Source organism: Plectropomus leopardus, chromosome 13 (assembly GCF_008729295.1).
Source record: "Plectropomus leopardus isolate mb chromosome 13, YSFRI_Pleo_2.0, whole genome shotgun sequence".
Taxonomy (NCBI): Eukaryota; Metazoa; Chordata; class Actinopteri; order Perciformes; family Serranidae; genus Plectropomus; species Plectropomus leopardus.
The window spans coordinates 6853791-6874223 of NC_056475.1; the positions used below are offsets into that span (position 1 = coordinate 6853791).

Here is a 20433-nt window from a genome sequence, read left to right on the forward strand (position 1 = left end):
CTATACTATTTTATATTATACTATACAATACTATACCATGATTTTTTTTTACATACAGTGTTACACTATACTTTGACTTTTTTAATAACATTTTTTTTACATAATATAGTATGACTTTTTTAATGACATTGTTCACAGTATTATATAACATTTCTGACATACTATATTATGGTTTTTTGATCATTTTTTTTGCAAATCATACTATGACTTTTGTGATGAAACTTTTTGATATACTATGCCATTCTTTTTTGAGGTAATGTTTTGATATACTATGTTTTGATATTTTATCAAAATATTTTTGTGATATAAACTGTTGTACTAGAGTAATTTAAACACACAAAAATAGCGAAAATAGATGCATCTTTCTGCTGTGTACTTACTCGTCTTTTTGGGTTGAGCATTTCCATGGGACGATGGGGAGCTTCCTCCGCTGTCCCCTCCTGATGAGCCCTTGTCATCGTTGGACGTAGACGGTCCAGCTGTCACTTTAAAGTCACAGTTCTCCTTGGATATGCGGTACAGCTCCTAAGCAGAGTGATGAAATGACAACATGGGCTTCAGCCAAGAGATGTAATGTTTTGTGTCAGAGAGATTGAAGACTTGTTGCATTCAAATAATTTAGCGCAGGCGTTTTAGTGCCTCAGACAGTATTTCAATCCATTTGTCAATGTTTGCAGGGAAACTGACTACAAATTTGATCCTCAACGTTTAAATTATACTTATGCAGTCACAGGAGTGCAGTGTTAAACAGCAAGCTTAATTTCACTCCTCCCATCACCTATAGCACATTACCTCCCCACTCCCTACCCTCCCTCTCACCAAACTCCCATCAGATATGTAGATGGGAATTGCAAGTAATTTGCAACAAACAATCCCAGGACATAAAATTTAGGGGTTCAGTTACTATGACTAACGGATGCCAACTTTTGTGATTGACATCTCATTGCAACCTATTCATTCAGTTTCGGTGATTATTTCCCATGGTACCTTCAGTTAACTGCATTTAAGAAAACACTCCCTTCAAGTCATGACCTTGAAGGAGCCATATCTCATCAAAGAAGGTGTGCAAAGTTATTTTTTCTCCAGTTAAACTGCACACAACTCACTCTTCCTGCACTCAGGAATAACTATTCATGACTTACTCTTATCAGATCACAGCATGTGTGCTTGAATCACAAAGGTGATGTCCTACCTTAAGCTGGTCCAAGTTGGTAGCAGTCTTCCAGTCCTTGTCATCACGGATGCGCGTCATACGGGGAAAGCGGATAGAGATGCCATCAGCGGTGTGCATTTCAGATTTGGAAAACTCTGCGCCTGTGATCTCCCAGACAGGTGCTTGCTGCAGCAGAGGAAACACAACAGCAGGTGAAACATAAATGACAAGGCAAATATATGAGAGCTTTCCATAAAATGAGAAGACGAAAAAAAAAGCAATTCTAATGTCTGTTCAAATCGGGGCCAAAAAAGCCATGACTATTACCTTTTGAGGAAAGAAGTTTGTGGATTTCATTACTAAGTTCTATTTTCAGACTTGAAAGCCAGAAAGGGTCATTTCAATCAAATGTTTTCAATCTCTAAAGTTAAAGTGTTTTCATGTAAAACTGCTTTCAGCAAATGTGCATCTCCCAGCCCTGCAGCACCGATGGTCATTATCTCAATATATTTGAGAGTAATTTATTCTGAAAGTTCCTGCAGAAGACATATGCAAGAGAATGCTTTTAACGTATAGCTTTATTTAAAGGTCTGCAGTTCGGATATACAACAGGCTGTGCATGAACAGACCCACTGGGTAAAACAAATGTGCTGAATAGTGAAATCTCACCTGCGGATCACGAATAATGAAATCTGGATAATAGTTCTTGATGATTTTCATCCAGCCTGGGATTTTGCTTGGGTCCTACACAAAGACACACACACACACGCACACACACACACACACACACAAATGATTAATCTTCAAGTTTATTACATCAGCTCAATATTCCAGGCAGGCGTCTAAGTGGATCCTCTCTGACCTTGCTGATTTTGATCACATCCAGCTCTTTCTGGAGCCGTGCCAACATGGCGTCATCGTAGCCTCCGGAGCACTTGGTGACTGTGCACCATTTCTTGGAGTGTGGGTCATAACAGCCCATTAGAAAACTGGACATGATGCCCCCTGGTGGGTACAAGAACACACATGGCATTAGGAAAGAAATTAAGGAAAGTGCTGCCGCTGGAGACTCTGCAGACCCATTAACCGTCCCTCCTCTGGCTCTGAACGCACACTCGTACACTGCATAATTTCACTTAACTTTCCAAAACTAGCCTCCTCAAATCCACTTGTAAAGTCTTATTTCAAGCTGTTGTTTTCTTTGTCCCACAGTATGTTACGACAAGTGTTTTCATCCGTTTTTTTCTGCTCTATTAGCTCGTCTTCACACTGCATGAGCTGTCTTCATTAGCCATGCATTTGAGATTTGTACCTTTGTTTTTGCATTTGTTATGCTTCCATTGTGTTATATGCTCATTACCGAGCCTCCACAATGGCTCCCGTATCTTGCTGCTTGTATGCTCTATCCAATGACATCCTCTCTTTATGTACCATCTTCCATCTGCATATTTTTCACATAAAATGCTACTATGCTGGATTCTGGGCTTCTGTATTCAAGCTCTGTTAGAGTTGTATAATTGATCATTTCACCATCATTTCAGAGTGAAGTTACACACTGATTATTTACATATTTCAACTCATACTGATAATATTTTAACCCACCGCTCTACACGGGCACCATTGTATTGTTTAATAAAGGGACTGTGCATATAATCACCATATTAACTGTCAGTACTGCTAAAACGTGAAGACAAAATGGTCCCTCTGATCATTAAAAGAATTTTCATAACATTATTAAAAAATAAGAGTAATAGTAAAACTGTCATAGCTAACTAATTTGGGTGTCCCTCCTCATCTTACGGGAAGTGCCTACACATAAAAAAGGGCCATAAAAACAATCAGCACAAATGAGAGCATGAAGATGTGGAAGAGACACGTGCATAAAGACATAAATAAAAGATGTATGATGTCGTTAATGTGAATGTTTCTCACATAACAGTGTTTGTCAGAGGGACATATGGTCACTTATTGTATAGTCTTTTTGATGACTGCTGGAGGGTGACCTAACAGATGTTTTTATGTGTTTTTATACTATTCTGTTGATTTTTGAGAGCTTGCGGATGCAAGACAAAATTTCAGTGAAAACAAATAATAAAGAATCATCTTAAGAAATGAATGAAGCGGATTGTGTGGCTTTACAGACCGTTTGAGCCTTTTCCATAAAAGGCCCCTAGCACCACCAGGTCCGCTGTGTCTGCCATCGCTCCTTCGTTCAAGTAGTCTTTCTTCACCTTCAGCCAGTGGCGCTTCCCTGGTTCATACGAGCCCTGAGACATAAACACATACATATACAGCGCTTATCATCGTTACGTAGATTGGTGCATTCACATGGATTCAGTTAAACGGTAGACAGCAAACCAGGTATCATTTTAATGGCAAAGACCAGGACGGTAAATTAGTAAATCTTTTAACTTTTTGCCGTCCTCTGCAACAGAACTCACTATCGGATGTTACAGGACTCCATCAAACAAAGGGAATACACGGACAGTCTGGACAACAGGATGCTAATAATTTCTTTTATTAGACAAGCATAAACAAGGAATGCACCAGGTCTAGTTTTCTTTTCACTATTCTTGTTAGAAAAGAATGAAACATCTATTGTTTTGATTAGAATTTAACATAATTTTAAGTTTGCAATAGAATATAATAAAAGAACGTTGCATTCTACTGCAATAATTACAAACCCAGTTTCCTACAGCTTTAGGCAAGTTAGATTTAAGACTTATGACTTTTTAATGTCACTTGGAAAGAAATCTAAGACCAATTTTACAACAACTAAAATAAACATCAGTTGCTTAGAGACAATTAAACACAATCTTTTATTGTAAAATAATATAAATATTAAAAAATATCTATCTCCCATGTCTGAGCATTTTAAAGACTTTAAAAGGTTTATTTAAGACAATTTAATACCAATTAAGGCCTTATTTTTAGATTACTTAATTCAATGCCTTTTAAGACTTCTTACAGATCCATGGGAACCCTGATACCAGAAATATAATAGGCACAGGACGTTTTGCTGTCCTGCCACTCCATTAAACTGTTTTTCCTGTGCCATCCAGGAGGTGTTGTCCGTCTACTGTCTACCTGAATTCATGTAATTGCAGTATAACTCGTTAACTGTGTTCACATTCTTTCCACTGTTACGAATATTAGATACATATTCCCACCAAGTCCTTTCTCTTTAGAGATAAAAAGCAACTAACCTTGACGTCTTTAAGCACAAGGCCTTCAAGTCCCTCTCTGATGACACGAGTTATCATGTCAGCCAGGTCTCCAGCCCTCTGTCACACACACAAATACACACACAATATCATGAACTATTACAGATGTACTGTATACATACAGCAGGAAGCCAAATTCTCAGTTTTACTCACAGTGACGTGTTTCATCTCTGAGAACAGGATCCTGTTGGTGACTTCAACCATGTTGTCGTGCAGGAACTTCCTGCGCTCAGACAGAGGCCTGGAGAATATGATGACAGTGGATAAATGTAAGACAACTTGTTCTATTTACAAATAATGCCTACAGCTATTAATATAAACTGAATATGTGACACAACTAGATGATAAAAATTCAATATATATATTTTAAAATGAAAACAAGTATGACATTTTTTTCTGAGTTTTTGTGTATAATAAAATATCCTAATTATTGTGAAATATCTGCTGTTGCTTAACTGTACATGAATAGATATTTTACACAGTTTTAGCAAAGACCTGCCCTTGATTTCTTTCATTAAAGAAAATCTCAAGTAAAACTACCAAACCCACGAGAAAAAGGACCTTTCAATATATTGATTTTATAAATGAATGATAATAAATCAAAAAAATGAATCCAAACACAATAAATAACACGGGCATAACAGGGCAAACCACAAAAAAACAGCAAATGCTTCATTGTCATAGTGTTTGTTCACTTTTAGACAGAGAATTTCTGTTATCCTTTTACAATGGGATGCAAAGATGTTTTTAAGATAGTGAATGGAATAAAAACACATTACCTCTCCATGAGACTCACGCCGTTGAAGTAGATACAGTCGAAAACAAAAAGGCACACGTTGGCATCTTGAAAGGCAGCTTTCTGAACGGAGAGAGAGGTTTCAGGTGTGACAACAATGATTTATCAAAATTCATGTACAAAAAAAAGAAGAAAAAAAAGATGTGGTGTTCTCACCTTGTGAACACCCAATGTCCCAAAGGGCAGGGGCTTACTGGTCTTTGTGTCAATTAGAAGGACTTCAGCATCCAATATCATACTGTGGCCTCCAGGGAACGCCTGAGGGATGTAGTCCTTGAAATGGGCAACCTGAAACATCAACATGGACACACAGACACAGACACAGACACACACACACACACACACACACAGACACACACAGACACACACACACACACACACACACACACACACACACAGAGGTTAGGTGCGGAGGAGAAATAACAAGCATTTCAAACAACTATTAAAGCAGGATGACAGAGATTGGCACCACTCCGGTAAATAAATGTCTGACTAATAAGGTGAATTAACCTGATATAGATGGAAAAAAAAACACAAAAAAATGCATGCATACTACAGCACATTTCATATTCTGTTTCAGATACAAAAGTCATAGTGTAGTATGTCAATAAAAATGTGACAAAAACGTCATAGTATAGCAAGTTGTAAAAATGTGATTAAAGACGATCACATGACTAAAAAAGATCCCGTTTTCAGAAACCGAGATAAGACCTTCTCCCTCAGTGCTGCATGATCTGAGTATTCCAAAAGAAATCAGGATACTGTTGCATGCATGCATTTTTTCCCCGAGTATTGAGAGCCGCTGCAGAGGCAAGGCTTTAACCAAGTGACGTAACAGAAATAAAGACAATGGAAGCTGCGACGGCGCCTTACTGCTGGAGCAATGATGAAACTGAGTTTTGTCTTTAGTGGTGTAAATAACTGCTTTCAGGAAAAATGTTAGGTGAGTCACTAGGTAGCGTGTGCATGTGTGTGCACAGTTTCAAGAACAAGACAAAGAGAAAGACAGTTGTCAGTGCTCAAAGCAGACAGTTGTTGGTGATCGGAGAAGAGAAGAAATAAGTAAAACTGTAAAGTGGAAATAAAGGTGCAGCGAGGGTTTAATATTCCCCATTGCTCTATTCTCCCATTGTTTATTTATCAGAGGAATATGAATAACCCGATATTTCTGTGCTCATTCAAACATCCTGATTATGATCATAACTGGGATAAGCCCCATAAACGGGTTATTCATGCCCATGTATACGCGCTCCATGTTCCATGATCCGAACAGTTCTGTTGTATTATCATTTATCAGAATTTAAGACACGAGGAAATTTGGGCTATTGTTAATTCTACCCCTACAGAATGTTAACCAGCATTAACATAAATTGCCCAGTTACAGTGGCAGAGGGTCTGTTACAAGCAATTTATCTGATAGCATGGGCAGGGCATTCAGGCAGGGTGACATGTTTAAAGCCAACCAGGATAAAAAAAAACATAAGCTGGGCCGTGCTACGACAGAAAGCAGCAGGAGAAAGCCCCAGGAGGGAAAGGCAGTACATCTGGGACTTAAATAGCTGCTCAGAAGCTGAGTAACCAAGGGGCGTGCCTCCAGGTATCGTCATCAATACTGATACTGATGATGTGTGAGGCTGAAGGAGAAACGGTAGGAGCTTAGAAAAAGAGTTCAGCATTCAGAAGTCTGCAGACTTATGAGAAAGGAAAGAAAAAATAAGTGTGAAGCCTCCATGAGATGAGTTGAGGCACACTGCTTGTATTTATCTGAGCGCATGAAAGCTCTAAGGCTTTTCTTTGTCCTGGCTGGTGCTCTTCTCTGCAGTTCAAGTTTGCTGTGAAATACATATTTTGTGCACAACAGCAGCCTCTAGTGGTTTCAGAGCTAATGGACATGATGTGTAGCTATTTATCCCTGCATGTTTAAGGCTCTCGGCCTCACGCTGAGAGAGCAAATGCTGGAAAATCACTGTGGGAAATGTCTGAATTTCACGCTGGGAAAATACCTTTAAATTGCTAATCCTGCAGGAGCAAACCTGAGGAGATTTTATTCTGACATGCATTGTCAGACTAATTGGTATATAGCTTCGTGGCTTGCATTTGTACTGTAGGGATGTGCGTACACGCGTTTGTTTGTGTGTGTGTGTGTGTGTGTGTGTGTGTGTTTGCATCTGCACTGTAGGGGTGTGCATACACGTGTGTGTGTGTGTGTTTGTGTGATAAGACTGACCTTGTGTGGTAAGACTGGCTTGAGGCTGCGGCTGAAGTAGCTGAAGTTGTCTCCGTTTTTGTGGACCTGCACACGTTCTCCATCATACTTGATCTCTGAGTACATCCCGTTGGGGCATTTCTTCATGGCGTACTCGATGGATTTACAAGCCTCCGCCTGAAATCACAAAAGGAAAACAACAAGCTCTCAGCGAGGACCAAATTCTAATTCATAATGACTTCTCATTAAAAGTTTCCCGGAGTTGCTCCTGTGGCAAAAGTCAGCCATCTTTTAGACTTTGCTGTCACTGGAAACTCAATTTTTACGTACCTTTAAGGGATCATTTGTTCTTAAGGTTATTTGCATATCCTTTAAGCTACTGGGCATTATTCTCATCAATAATAACATCGTACTCACCAAGTTAACTACTGAGATATAGCAACATAACTGTGGAATAACTGAGAAGAAGTCTGACAGGTCAGGAAACAAAAAATCTAACGCCCCAGGTCAGAACAGACTGAGTTGGAAGAGAAAAAGTGGTTTAGATACTGTTGCTGTGTTCCCACATCTCAGCAATTACTTGGTTGATTAAAGTGTTATCATAATCAATAGAAATGATGGCCACAGCTACAAAAGTAAGACCAATTTGTTGCATCAAGGCGTTGGTTTTAAATAAAGGAGAGAACAATAATGATAAAGACATCTGAGAAAAAGCCAGCACTGTACTCAGCCAAACTCCATCTGAAACTCAACTGTTATGAGACGTGTGTTTGTCTTAATAATCACAAATATCCTAAATATCCTAATATATCCTTCTCAATAATCTAGCAGTGTATTCTGGTAATATTGCACCGTTACACTGATGGATATCACTATTTTGAAGCTCATCACTTAGTGTGGGTGATATGGCCCTAAAATAACAATGAGATATTTCAGGGAATTTTTGCTTCAGCGATACTGGCGAAGATATGACAAAATATAGAAAACTAAAGAAAATATTTTAATATTAATTTCAGAAACATATAATTGCAACAAAATAAGTGTATTGTTTTACATGTCAGCATAAACGTAACAGTTTAGCTTCAGATAATCAGTTAAAACCCCCCAAAAATATTTCTCATTTCTGTAGTTTGTAAATAACATCGGTAACAGGCAGCAAGTATGCTTTTGGACATGCTTGTTGTTGCCGTGCATAACGATATGACAACATTATGTCCACAAGTTGGAATATTGCCATTATCATGACATGATTTTTTCTTATCATATTGAAAGTTATACCAGTATTACAATGAACGATAAGACGTGATTTTGGCTTTTTGTTTGTTTGTTCTCTGTACATACTGTACATATTTTCACTATTATTATTGTTATTTTATTCTACTCTATGGTAAGTGGCTTCCTTTGTATTTATATATATTTGCATTATTTTTTCTCTTTTTAACGAATATTTCATTCAGTTGCTGCTCTCTTACTTGCTGCTGTAACAAAACAATTTCCCTCACGGGATAAAGTATTTATATTCTATTCTATTTTATATGGAAGACACCTAAATCACATATGTCCATACTCTGCTGAGTCAATTTCATGTGTTTCCGTTCCTAACGTGCATCTTCTGCAAACTAATGTTAAAGATAACTATGCAGTACGGTCCTAAAAACAATGTATAGACGCATGCAGAGGTAATCTCTCTCAATCATCATTCATGCCAAATGAGAGTTAATGTGGGGTTGGTTTTAACTTTAATTTTCACAGTTGAGTGTGATTATAAACAGTAACCACCAATTCTGCATAGTACACCTTAAAAAAGAGAAGGAAGTCCAAACTGAAAACACGAGTTGGAAGCCTGTGGGAAGTTTGGAACTGGACAGTGTTATTAGTTTATGAACTAAAATTGGATATAGCTGCAGTGAATTTAAATTTACTTTTTTATTGTGTAATTAAAAGCCTCCTGCGTTATGTGCAATTTAATGGTCTGTAGATTTTTTGGAAAGCACATTCAAGTCATGCTGAATTAATAGCTGCATTTATAAAGCGGGATTCAGGATGGTCATATTTAGAGTTGAGAGTTATCTGACGGGTCCAGCTGCTGCCTGTTTGGTTGTCTGGAAACAGCTTGAACATCATATTCTCCTTATTTTATTGTTTCTCCCCAATGTGAAAGAATCTGGGACCTCATTCAATCTTTTGGCAGGCGAGTCACAGGCAGTGACACAGCTTAACAAATACAGTCAGTCTTTTCTCCATTATTGAATGCATGTGTGGAGGCACGTTTGCTTTGTTTTGACTCTGTCTGGCCATTTTAATTTTAACTGAACAAAAATGTGCTTTTGTTATAGTACAATTATTTAAAAAAAAACTGAAAGAAATGTGTTTTATCTAAATCTTTTTTTCTTGCATACAACAGTGTAAGAATCTACTTTAAGCCTTTGAGCCAAAATTTATTAAGACGTCTTAACAATGCCTTTGGCACTAGGACAATCACCCTGTTAAATTACTTCAACAATTCAGAAGGTCATATCTTACTTCCAACCTTTTTTCTTTTGCAAATAAAAAGGTATTAAAGCAACAATTACTGTCTTTTATTGGAAACATTTTTCAAATTTAGTCAGTATATATCTTTACAGATAGCCCTGATTCCTTGCCCTCAAGCAAAAATAGATTATTATAGTATTGGACTACTGCTGGATATATGATGTATAATGAATTAGAATTTAGACAGCCTCGCTTGGAGGAAACATCATGTTGATTCATTGTGTATGTGCATCTCTAATTGGGTATCATTAAGGTTATTATAGTACTGCTACTCTTACCAATACTGCATATCAATCTGGTACTGTAACAGCACTCTTATTGGTTCTTTTTTGGGGGTTTTTAAGGAGAAAAATTTAAGAAAGAAATTAAGAAAAGAATTAACATTGCTTTACTTTCTATATATGTAAGAACATAAATTATCATTCAGTAATAGCATTTTTAAATGAATCACTATTATAGACAAACATACCTGAGGTGGATGGGATAACAGGAGATGAACTATGAGATAGCTGGTCGGAAACGGTGCATTTATGCCCCTTTATGTAAAGATTGCTCATCTTTTCTCTCTTTAGTGTAAAACAGTTTTTGCACTTGTGGTAATGACCAATGTCAGCATTAACTCTTGAAAAGCATAACCAGACTTTGGAGTGTGTCACTGAGAGCCCGGGCCCCCGCATGTGTATGAGACAGAGTGGCAGCACTGACCCCGCCCATCGCACATGCAGCAGACTGCGGGCTCTGATACACAGAGCTCTTTTCAGGACTGAAGAGCGAAAATGCATCAAAGACTAACATGTTAATCTTGTTTCCAATTATAAACGGACTTTGTGAGACAAAGACTGCACAAGATAACTTTTATGTGACTTCAAGCAAAATATTTTCTTCATTTCTCTAATATCGATAGCAGAACCATTAATGTCGGAGCTTGTCAATACAACAAGCTTTAATAGTTCAGCACTGTGTCCTGTTTAAGATGAGATTTTGGTAACCCATCCCTAATCTCAAGTAATAATTTATGAGGTCAGAAAGGTCAAATGTCATTGTATTAAAGTTGTCAAAGCAAAAACATTTTAATGTTTATCTCTAAAATTCATTTAAAAATGCTTTTGAGACTTAACTTCACATAAAGACTAAACAGTTAAATCAGGAATAAGTTTAAAAAACAGTGAGTGTAGACATTCTTCACATTTTAGTAGGGGTACTCACCAACATGGGCTGAACGGGGGTCATGAGCGAGGCCTCCACAGTGAGGAGTTTCCTGGGTCCTGAGCCATTAGTCGCATCCTGCTGATTCCTCAACACCCGTTCAATCACATCACCAAGATTGCGCGAGGCCTTGAAGGCATCATAAGCATTTGGATCCACAGCATCCAAGCTGCATAATGAAAGAGGAGTTTATTAGTATATAAATACACAGATAAGCCACAACATGAAAATCACTGACAGATAATAAATAAATATATATATATATATATATATATATATATATATATGAAAAAATAAAAATGTAAATAAGAAGGTACAGGCAGATGAGGACAGAAATAATTATGTGAAGAAAAAAGAAAAACAGAAGAAAAGATAAACATGAAAAAACACACATCATGTTGGGCTATTGTTGTAGTACGATATTTTTCACAGATTTTTAAATCCTACAGAAGAAAGGAGGAAATGAATTCCATATCTTGGAGCTGCTGTATGTGATACTAAATTGGGTTGAAGTGGTTCATGATTTGGGGGCCAAAGCTGGAGTGCTTTTTCGGGTGGAGTAATTATGAAATTGATTGTTAGCGATTAAGAGATTATGAAAAAAAGGGGGGAGTACTTTGTTTATTGAAAATCTTTTTACAATCCAATGTTCTGCTGGCAAACTTTGGGTCCTGGCATTCATGCTGATGCTTTTTGATGAGCACCACCCACCAAAATGCTGTTGCAGACCAAGTGCACCCTCCCTCACCCCCATGGCAGTGGCACTCCCTGATGTCAGTTCCCAATACAATGCAGTAATATAATGCGCCATGCCACACTGCAGAAACTGTTCAGGAATACCCCACGGATCGAGCATATGTGGGATGTGCTAGTACCACACAACCGCAAACCATAGGATCTGTTGCCAACACCCTGGTGCCAGATGCCACATGACATCCTCACAGGTCCAATGTCCGTGGCTCGACAGGTCAGACAGTCCAGGCATGAATGCAAGACTCTGGGCTACCAGCACATCCCATGGATAATGGATCGGATTAGGATACAGGGAATTTGGAGCTCTTTGTCATGTTCCTCTGGCCATTCTTGAGCGGGTTTTGCAGCGTGACATTGCGAACTGTCCTGCGAGGTCTGCTGCCATCGGGGAAGTGCTGTTGCCAAGAGGGGGGTACATGGTCTGCAACAGTGTTTAGGTGGGTTGTGCATGTCAAGTGGCATCCATATAAATGGCAGGACCAAAGGTTTCCCAGCAGTACACTGCATTATAATAAGATGATCAATGTTACTCAGTTCACCTGTCAGTGGTTTTCATGTTGTAGCTGATCGCTGTACAACTTTCCGTCACAGTGCTGAAATAACACAATGTAGATTAACTTATAGGCAGAAGACAAAGACACTTACACATGTTTTGCTCCAGCGTTCATCTTCAAGTCGTGCTTAATAAGTCGAATGATGCATTTCAGGTCGTTACCGGTGCATCTATTATGAAAGAGAATGCAGATTATCAGTGGGGTAAAATTGTGAAGCAAAAGCTACAGTATTACAGAAAGCAGAAATCTAGTCAGTTATGACCACAAAGGCTCTAATTTAACACTGCAACATTCATATAAAATAATGGCCTTTCTTACTTTACTGTCACAGAAAATTGTGAAAATTAAGAAAACATGATCTCCAACATAAAGAAGAAGTAAACCTTTTTTTTCAGTACAGCACAAAACAATGCCTCTATCTATTTACAGCTTGAAAAATATTATTTATGTCAAATAAACACAGTCCCACTCTGGCATCTGCTACTGTGGAGGGTAGAATGTCAAATAAGGATGTCGAGTATGTGTGTTAGTTAGACATGCCTGAGGCAGATAACCAAAAAACTACAAAGAGGGGAAAAAAGCAGTGCAAGAAAAACAAGTGGAAACAAATAATGGCAACATTTACAAATACTGTGAAAGGAAATCAGACAACTTGTCTTCCTGTCTTTTACGTATTTTGTAGTAAAATCTTTGCTTTAAAAAAACAACTATTTGAACATCATTGACAGATCTAGCACCAAAAGAGACGTAAGGTAGAGAGGTACTGCTACAAAAGACAAGGCATGATGAATTGTGCTTTAGTAGAACGTTTGCAGTGATATATCAAATCACTAGGTTAATCTGCCTCTGACCTCTCTCCCTGTACCAACAGTGCTCAGCCATAGACCCCCTTAACCCTCTGAAACCTGAGCAATCTGCCATATTTTATTTCAAAAACATGGGAAGAAGGCAATGAGAAATGAAAGAAATTACCCTAAAATCAATAGTATGAGAAAATTATATATATATAAACTTTGTAAAAGATTGATCTTTTTCCTAGATATTTTTCCTACCTTTTTTTAAGTAATTTTCTAAATCGAAACATTTATATCATTGCCTTTTTTATCATGTTTTTGAAAGAAAGCACACCAATTTGCTCAGGGTTCAAAGATTTGAATACTTGTGAAAGGCATCAGAAAGCAGCACAAGAAAAGTCATGTCGCTCCAGGTTTCAAAAGGTTAATCATCCCTTTGAATCTAAACCTGTAGTTTATTTTGCTCCAAAAAAAGTCAAAGTAATATCCTACAACGGCTGAACACCAATACTTTTTCAGCAGCTGTTACTTAAATAATAGTAAATAGAGCATTTTGGGGGGACTGTATTCAGTCACAGATTTAGAGAATGCATTTTACATACTGATTATTTAGAGAACCAGAAAAAACATACAAAACAAAGTTGTTCTGGAGTAAAATATAGCTCTGCCCTCTCTTGACGCTGTGCAAAATACTTCCAAACAACAGATTATCATGGCTGATGAACGGATGATTTTGTTTGCCCCTTGCATCATTCGGGAAAAGTTTTTCACAGGCTGCAGCTGCAGGTGCACGTAGCGGTGTGACAGCTCATTGAAAGTGGAGGCTGGCTATTAGTTCAGGATTTGATATGCAGTAGAGTTTTCTATGGGCTGAGCACGCATTTTAAACTTCAATATCACAGTCGATTGTGCTCATTTAATGGTGGAGGGTCAAAATCCTGACCAAGATTAATATTTGATTAATTGTGCAGCCCTACCTTTAACTATTTCTACTATAGCAGCTCCACAGTACTAAACACTTCACTGAAATAACGTATAGTAATGTTTTACTACCCAGCCCAATCAATATAAAAACAATGATGTGCTGCATTACTTTTTGGCGATATACTCCAGCTCGGTCTGCTGCTCATCCTCCTTGGTCAGCTGGGCAAGGCGGGTTAGTGAGGCGTCCACTTCCTGGATGGTTAGGAGGCTCTTGGCAGCCGCAGGAAATGATTTGCTCTCCTCGAAGAACATCCTCACAGTCTCAGACACATCGCCCTTAAAAAAAAAAAGACATCCAATATGTTTTAAAACTGTCATTTTTGACAGTTTCTGTCATCACTTTCAAAATACAATGTCAAGAGACTATAATTGGCACAGAATGAAATCCCCGGAGAAATATATTTTCAACCTACCAATACAAGTGGAACTGCTTTGAAAATCACCGACAAGAGGATTTTTAGGTGTAAAATTAAACAGTCATTTTGCAAAACATTAAGAGTTCATGTGAGAGAACATGTGGATCACAGACCTGCTCCAGATCGCGCACCATTGCCTCCTGGTCACATCTGAATATGCGGCTGAAGAGTTTTACGATCTGTTTGTCATTGAGGTTGTAGACACTTTTTACAACTCCTGGCAAGAGCAGCTTTAATGTCAGGTAAAGATCTCCGTGGAATTTATCTAGGATGGAAGAAAATAAGATTAATGATAAATCTTTAGCATTACAAATCCTGGTCTCTGTTACATGCAGTCATGCAGAAATCTGCTGAAGACCATAAACACAATTTTAAAAAACAAACAAAAAACACAGATTAAAACACCAACCTCCACCTGAGCCCTTCTTGAGGAACTTTTCAATAATCTGTGTCTTGGTATTGTAGCTGTTGTGTTCAGCCACCATAGCACACAGCTTGCGAAACTCTCTGAAGAGGCAGTCCTTGTGCTGGGGGTCACACAGCTTGGAGGACAGGGGGCTGCCCTGGCTGACACCAGCAGACGCAGAGGATGGTCCCGGGCTGCTGGAGCTGCCAGCTTTCGCAGCTGACAGGACGGTGCAGTGGAAGAGGACGTGTGATGAGACAAAATTGAAAAAGCAAGTGCTTTGGCTGCATTCACCAGTGGAAACAGAATTCAAGCTTTAAATGGTTATCCGAGAGTTTCAGAATTTACTGATCACTTCTAAGAGGATAATTCAGTTTCTGGGAAATGTCTGCCTTTCTTACTTTGGCTTACTGCAAACAATTACTTAAAACATTTTTTAAAAAATCAGTTCCTTTTTATTGCTACAGTCCAGACTGTGTATTGAACAAGCTTGCTGACATTTCCTACTACACTCTAGACGTCTGTAATTGACATTTGATGTGAGCATTGAAGCAATATGCAAGAGAAGAGGAAAAAGGCTGCATTTTCTGCAGAGGTGAAATAACTTAGATGCTGACAGAAAGCTGAAGGTGCCATTTTACAGACCCATCATAGAATTATTCCTGAATTTCCCACTTATCGGTTAATATGAAAATCTGAATGTGTGAAACACTAATTAATTGGGCAAAATTGTGAAGGTGACGTGTAAAGTCAGTGGTGAGCAGCAGCCCTCTCTGTCAGAGATGTTTGCTCTGGTGGTATGTTAATCTGAACTGTATATTTACATGTTGAGCTGAATATTCTGGATCTTACTGTCAACAGTTTCACAGCATCAAAAACACAGTTTGTCAGTGCAAATGTGATTGAGAAAAACTGTGGTGTGTTAAAGGCCCTTTCCTGCATGAGCGAAAAATCTGATTAAAAAGGAACATATTTTTCTAACCCTTTCTGACCCACGCTGTTCATCTTGGCTTTCTCTGAGTGAGAAAATCAACCATTTTAATATAATATCCCTTGCATCAATTGTTTTTGCTGTGATATTGACAAGCTTATTGCAGTTTGATATTCTCTGAACAGCTTAGATGCGTCTCTTACCAGTGAAGCCTGAGAACTTGCGTGGAGCATTGACAGATGGGTCAGCCGGCGGTGCCAGTAGCTGGGCACTGGCGTTCATCTTTGCCTGCACCTTTTTCTTTGGACTTGCATTGACTTTAGCCATCAAGTCTACAAGACAAGGAAAAAAGCTTTAGAACAAATTTAAGTTTTTCTTACACAAGAGAAACAGTGACTTAAACCGGATCTAAGATGTGAACTCTGAATGGCTTTTGAATGGACACTTGATCACTCCGATATGTCATATGTTTACCTCGTCGTTTATTTCAATCCTGAATCTGTTTAATTTCATGGTTAATTCTAACCTACTATTTATTGATGGAATTGCTACTGAAAGAGTGTTTGAGTTTAAATTTATGGGTGTAATTTTGGATGACAAACTGACATGGAAATCCCATATAGCACATGTAAAAACTAAAGTGTCCGAGAATATTTCTGTTCTGAGCACAGCAGTGTATGCGTTACATTATAAGGCAATGAGAATGATGTACTGTTCTCTTATTTTGCCTTACCTAAGTTATTGTGTGGAAGTGTGGGGAACCGTGTGCAAAAAAACATACAGACATTGTTTATTTTGCAGAAAAGAGTATTACAAATCATACATAGAGTGGATTAAAGAGAACATACCAATGGACTGTTTATCAAGACAGGATTACTGAAACTTAAACATCTAGTTGAATCACAGACTTTGTTAGTTATGTTCATGGCAAAAAACAGAGTATTACCAGAAAATAGACAAAAATGGTTTCTTTTTATTTCAGAGGATGAGGATCATAGAAGGAAATTTGATTTTAAACATTAGTATGCACAAACTACTTTAAAGCAAATGTGTATTTCAGTTTGTGGTGTCATACTGCGGAATTCAATTAAAAGGTTAATATCAATATCTTTCAGTTCAAAAATATGTATGAGGAGAAAGTAATTAGACAATATGATGTTACCGGGTAATGTTTTTTTTTTTTTAAACAGTGTTAACTTGATGTGTATGGCTTTCAATACTTACAGAGTTATATCCATGTAAGTATTGACTGCTAAGTAACTGATGGACAGACCATTTATTTCTATTTGTCGATTAAGTTTTGAGAAAGGGGCTGGTAAAATAAGATTTTCTTCTCCCTGCCCTTTTCTTTTACAGAATGTAATGTAGCAAATCACTTGTGTTTGATTTTATGCTGTCTGTTTCCATGAGCGGAATAAAGTAAAAGTGAAGTAAAGTTAACTGAATTTTAAAGCCTAAATTGAAATGAGGGCTTCAAATCAGCTTCAGTGAGTAGAGTAGCATCACACTGCTTTAATCTGATGTGAGCACATCCTGAGGACACAGTCCCATTTATTATACTCTAGTGGAACATTAAGCAAGCTGTACCGGTTGGACCGATACATGTGGCATTAGGTGCAATAATGTGAGACACACCTAGCATGAAGTTGAAAACAAGAAATGCCAAATCGCTGACAATTAAAATGCAAAAGAAGCAAACGGAGGAATACTTGTTCCAGAGATATCTGCAACGATGTTTGATACCACTTGATTCTTTGTATTATCTGTCACTAATTCATTTAACCATGACATGGATCAGGAGTGCTGTGTCATGACGCTCTTTAACTGGTTAAATCAAAACTGCACAGCAGCCTCGGGCAGCACAATCCTCAACTACAGACTATGCATTTGCAAAAGAAGATAAGAGCAAGAACTTTATGGATTTTTAATATTAAAAGTAACATTTTAACATGTGCCTGCATGTGCCTACCTGAAACATGTTTATTAATGAGCTCCTTGTCTTCATCCTCCAGCTCCTCCCAGCCCTCCAGATCTGTGATGTCCTCAATCTTCTTCGTAGTGGCTCTTGCCCTCTCCAGCTTCTCAAATATACACTTCACGTGATACCATTCTTTCATCTCCCCTGCAGACTCGCTGAAGGGGTTTGGCACGATCTTCCCTATGCGCACTATGCCCTTTGCGATTTTGTCCTTGCATTTCTTGCATCCTGCTGTACCACGTTTGGCGTATTCCACGAGGAACCTCTGCTCTGCCATATCTAGCTCGCTGGACAAACACTGATGTGAGGAAAGCTCGGGAGAGTCGTTCTGGAGGAGTCTGAATACTAAGGAGAAATGATGGATTTGCCGGGAAAAACTGAATGCATGAAGAGTTGGAGGTAGATGTTTAAAGCATGAAGAGACAGGAAAAGCTCTACACACTTTGCAGAGTTGCTGACACTTGACTCGTCTTCCAAGAGGCTGTAGGCCAACACAGACAGTCTTGTGAGCTAATAAAATAAGCCGTCTGTGCATCCAGTTGTGATGGTGGTCACGTTACAACCTAAAGAAAGCAAAGGAAATGGTTACAGATATAACACATTTTTTGTTTAACATAAAAGCTGCTTTGACACATCAAACATTACTGGGACCATCAGCTTTAGTTAAAGTTTAAACTACAATAACTTCTTTTTTTTTACATTATTTTATTTTATATTTTATCATCTGTTTTGATCATCTTTTCATTTTTTATCACAAATGTGTTGATTGTCTTTTATGTTTAGCACTTTGTGTTGAATGTTATGCATGAATTGTGCTATATCAATAAAGTTTTTGTTATTACAACTACCTCAGCTATTTCCCTACTTGTTTTAATTCTGATGATTACGTGTGTGCTACAAGTCAGCCCTTACTTCACTCATTAGCAGTCACAATGCTTCCAAATACACATTAAAGGGCCAAAGTAAGTGATATATTGATTCCCACAGGATCCAGGCCATCATGACCCAGTAGCTGCTGATGACCATTTTTCTCTTATCGTCTTTTATTTCGACTAGGTGAAGTTACTTTTAAACCTGTTGCCTCATTACCAGTGAAAGTGTTACAAAGTCAAATGTCAAAGTTTCACAAAGGTCATCTTGACTCATCTCTGAAATTGTAAATGTACTCATTTAAACATAAGGTGAGTTACATTAACGCTTTGAAACCTGAGCATTGGGGCAATATGCAACTTCACAGATTGTCTCACAAATTGCAAGAAATTAGTAAAAAGTGACAAGAAATGCCCTGAAATTAGTTTGTACAAATGGGAATAAAAAAAGAAATAGGAACGCAATGTGGATTTATTATTTATAATTATTACAACTGGATATTGAAATTATGTTACAACAAAAGTACACTTTTTTTCAATTTCCTTTATTAATGGTGCATATATATTTCCAAGTTCTTGCTAAATTCTTGCTAATTTTTGGGCTACGTCTTGTTGTCGGATCGTTGCCTTCTCATGTTTTTGAAAGAAATCAACTAAACTTGTTCAGGCTTCACAGGGTTAAAAGAACATAAGATGCAGAGAGCTAGTGCTATAGCTACATGGAGAGCTTTCTAATTTTGGCAAACGTCTACGTTTTGATGGCACAAGCACATTTGAGAGGATTGCAGGTATATCTGAAAAGGGAGGTGGTGGTGTAATTACTTGCAATAAAGTTTCATACTAGCCGGTCTAACAATAATTGACCAAAATTTCATTCGATAGTTCTTCGATATACCTATGCTTGCTATCAAACCTTAATTCATTACACATACCTTATTTCATTCATTAGAAAAGCATAAACGTAATAAGAGGGGGTGGACGACACACATAACACACAATATACATTTGGGCTTCCTCTACATTTCAACATTAAATCAAACTTTATCTGTGAACTTGACTTTATCTTTACCGTGCTGACGTTAAATAAAATTTCCAAACACTAAGTGTACATTATCAAGCTAACGTCACGTCTCTAGTGACACGAAGTCAATTGTTTGGCTAGCTCACGTTAGTTGGTTAGCATTAGCCAAACACACTCCGTTTCACATAAACATCACTAACAGACGGGTAGCGCGGCTAGCAATGAAGCTGCGCACCAATTTTCTAAATTGAGTTAAAGTTTCATCACTATTTTTGCACATATTCAGCGACTTTACCGTTAGGGAGCTTGGGAATATGTGATGGCACGATTCAAACTGCTGGTCGTCTTCATTGTTGTTAGCCAACAGCTCACTAGTGTCAAGTCAACGTCAATGACATCATTAGGATGACATACACTTCCGGTTCCGGTCTACAAAATAAAACTTATATTACCGAAAATGTTTTGCTACTTACATTTAAAGCAAATCTAATTAAGTGTGCAATATTTTTGCTCGAAGTTAAAACTGCTGCCGTACTTTGTGCATCATGTGATTGTGTGCTATTTGGTCAAACAGGTGATATCTTAACTTACTTCGAAAAAGAAATATTGC

The 20433-nt window shown here is 37.9% G+C and overlaps 1 protein-coding gene across 1 annotated transcript; it reads right to left on the reverse strand.

Moving 5' to 3' along the window:
• Positions 1-443: 443 nt before the first annotated feature.
• lig3 (ligase III, DNA, ATP-dependent) lies at positions 444-20195 on the reverse strand. The gene is given in 19 exon segments (XM_042498608.1): positions 444-525; positions 1193-1320; positions 1322-1339; positions 1823-1897; positions 2016-2158; positions 3297-3420; positions 4360-4437; positions 4531-4618; positions 5157-5236; positions 5330-5461; positions 7401-7556; positions 11118-11286; positions 12516-12593; positions 14312-14478; positions 14732-14883; positions 15028-15243; positions 16159-16287; positions 17925-18496; positions 20119-20195. Coding segments are annotated over 17 exon segments (2421 nt in total). The 5' UTR covers positions 18469-18496; positions 20119-20195; the 3' UTR covers positions 444-525; positions 1193-1248.
• Positions 20196-20433: the final 238 nt, after the last annotated feature.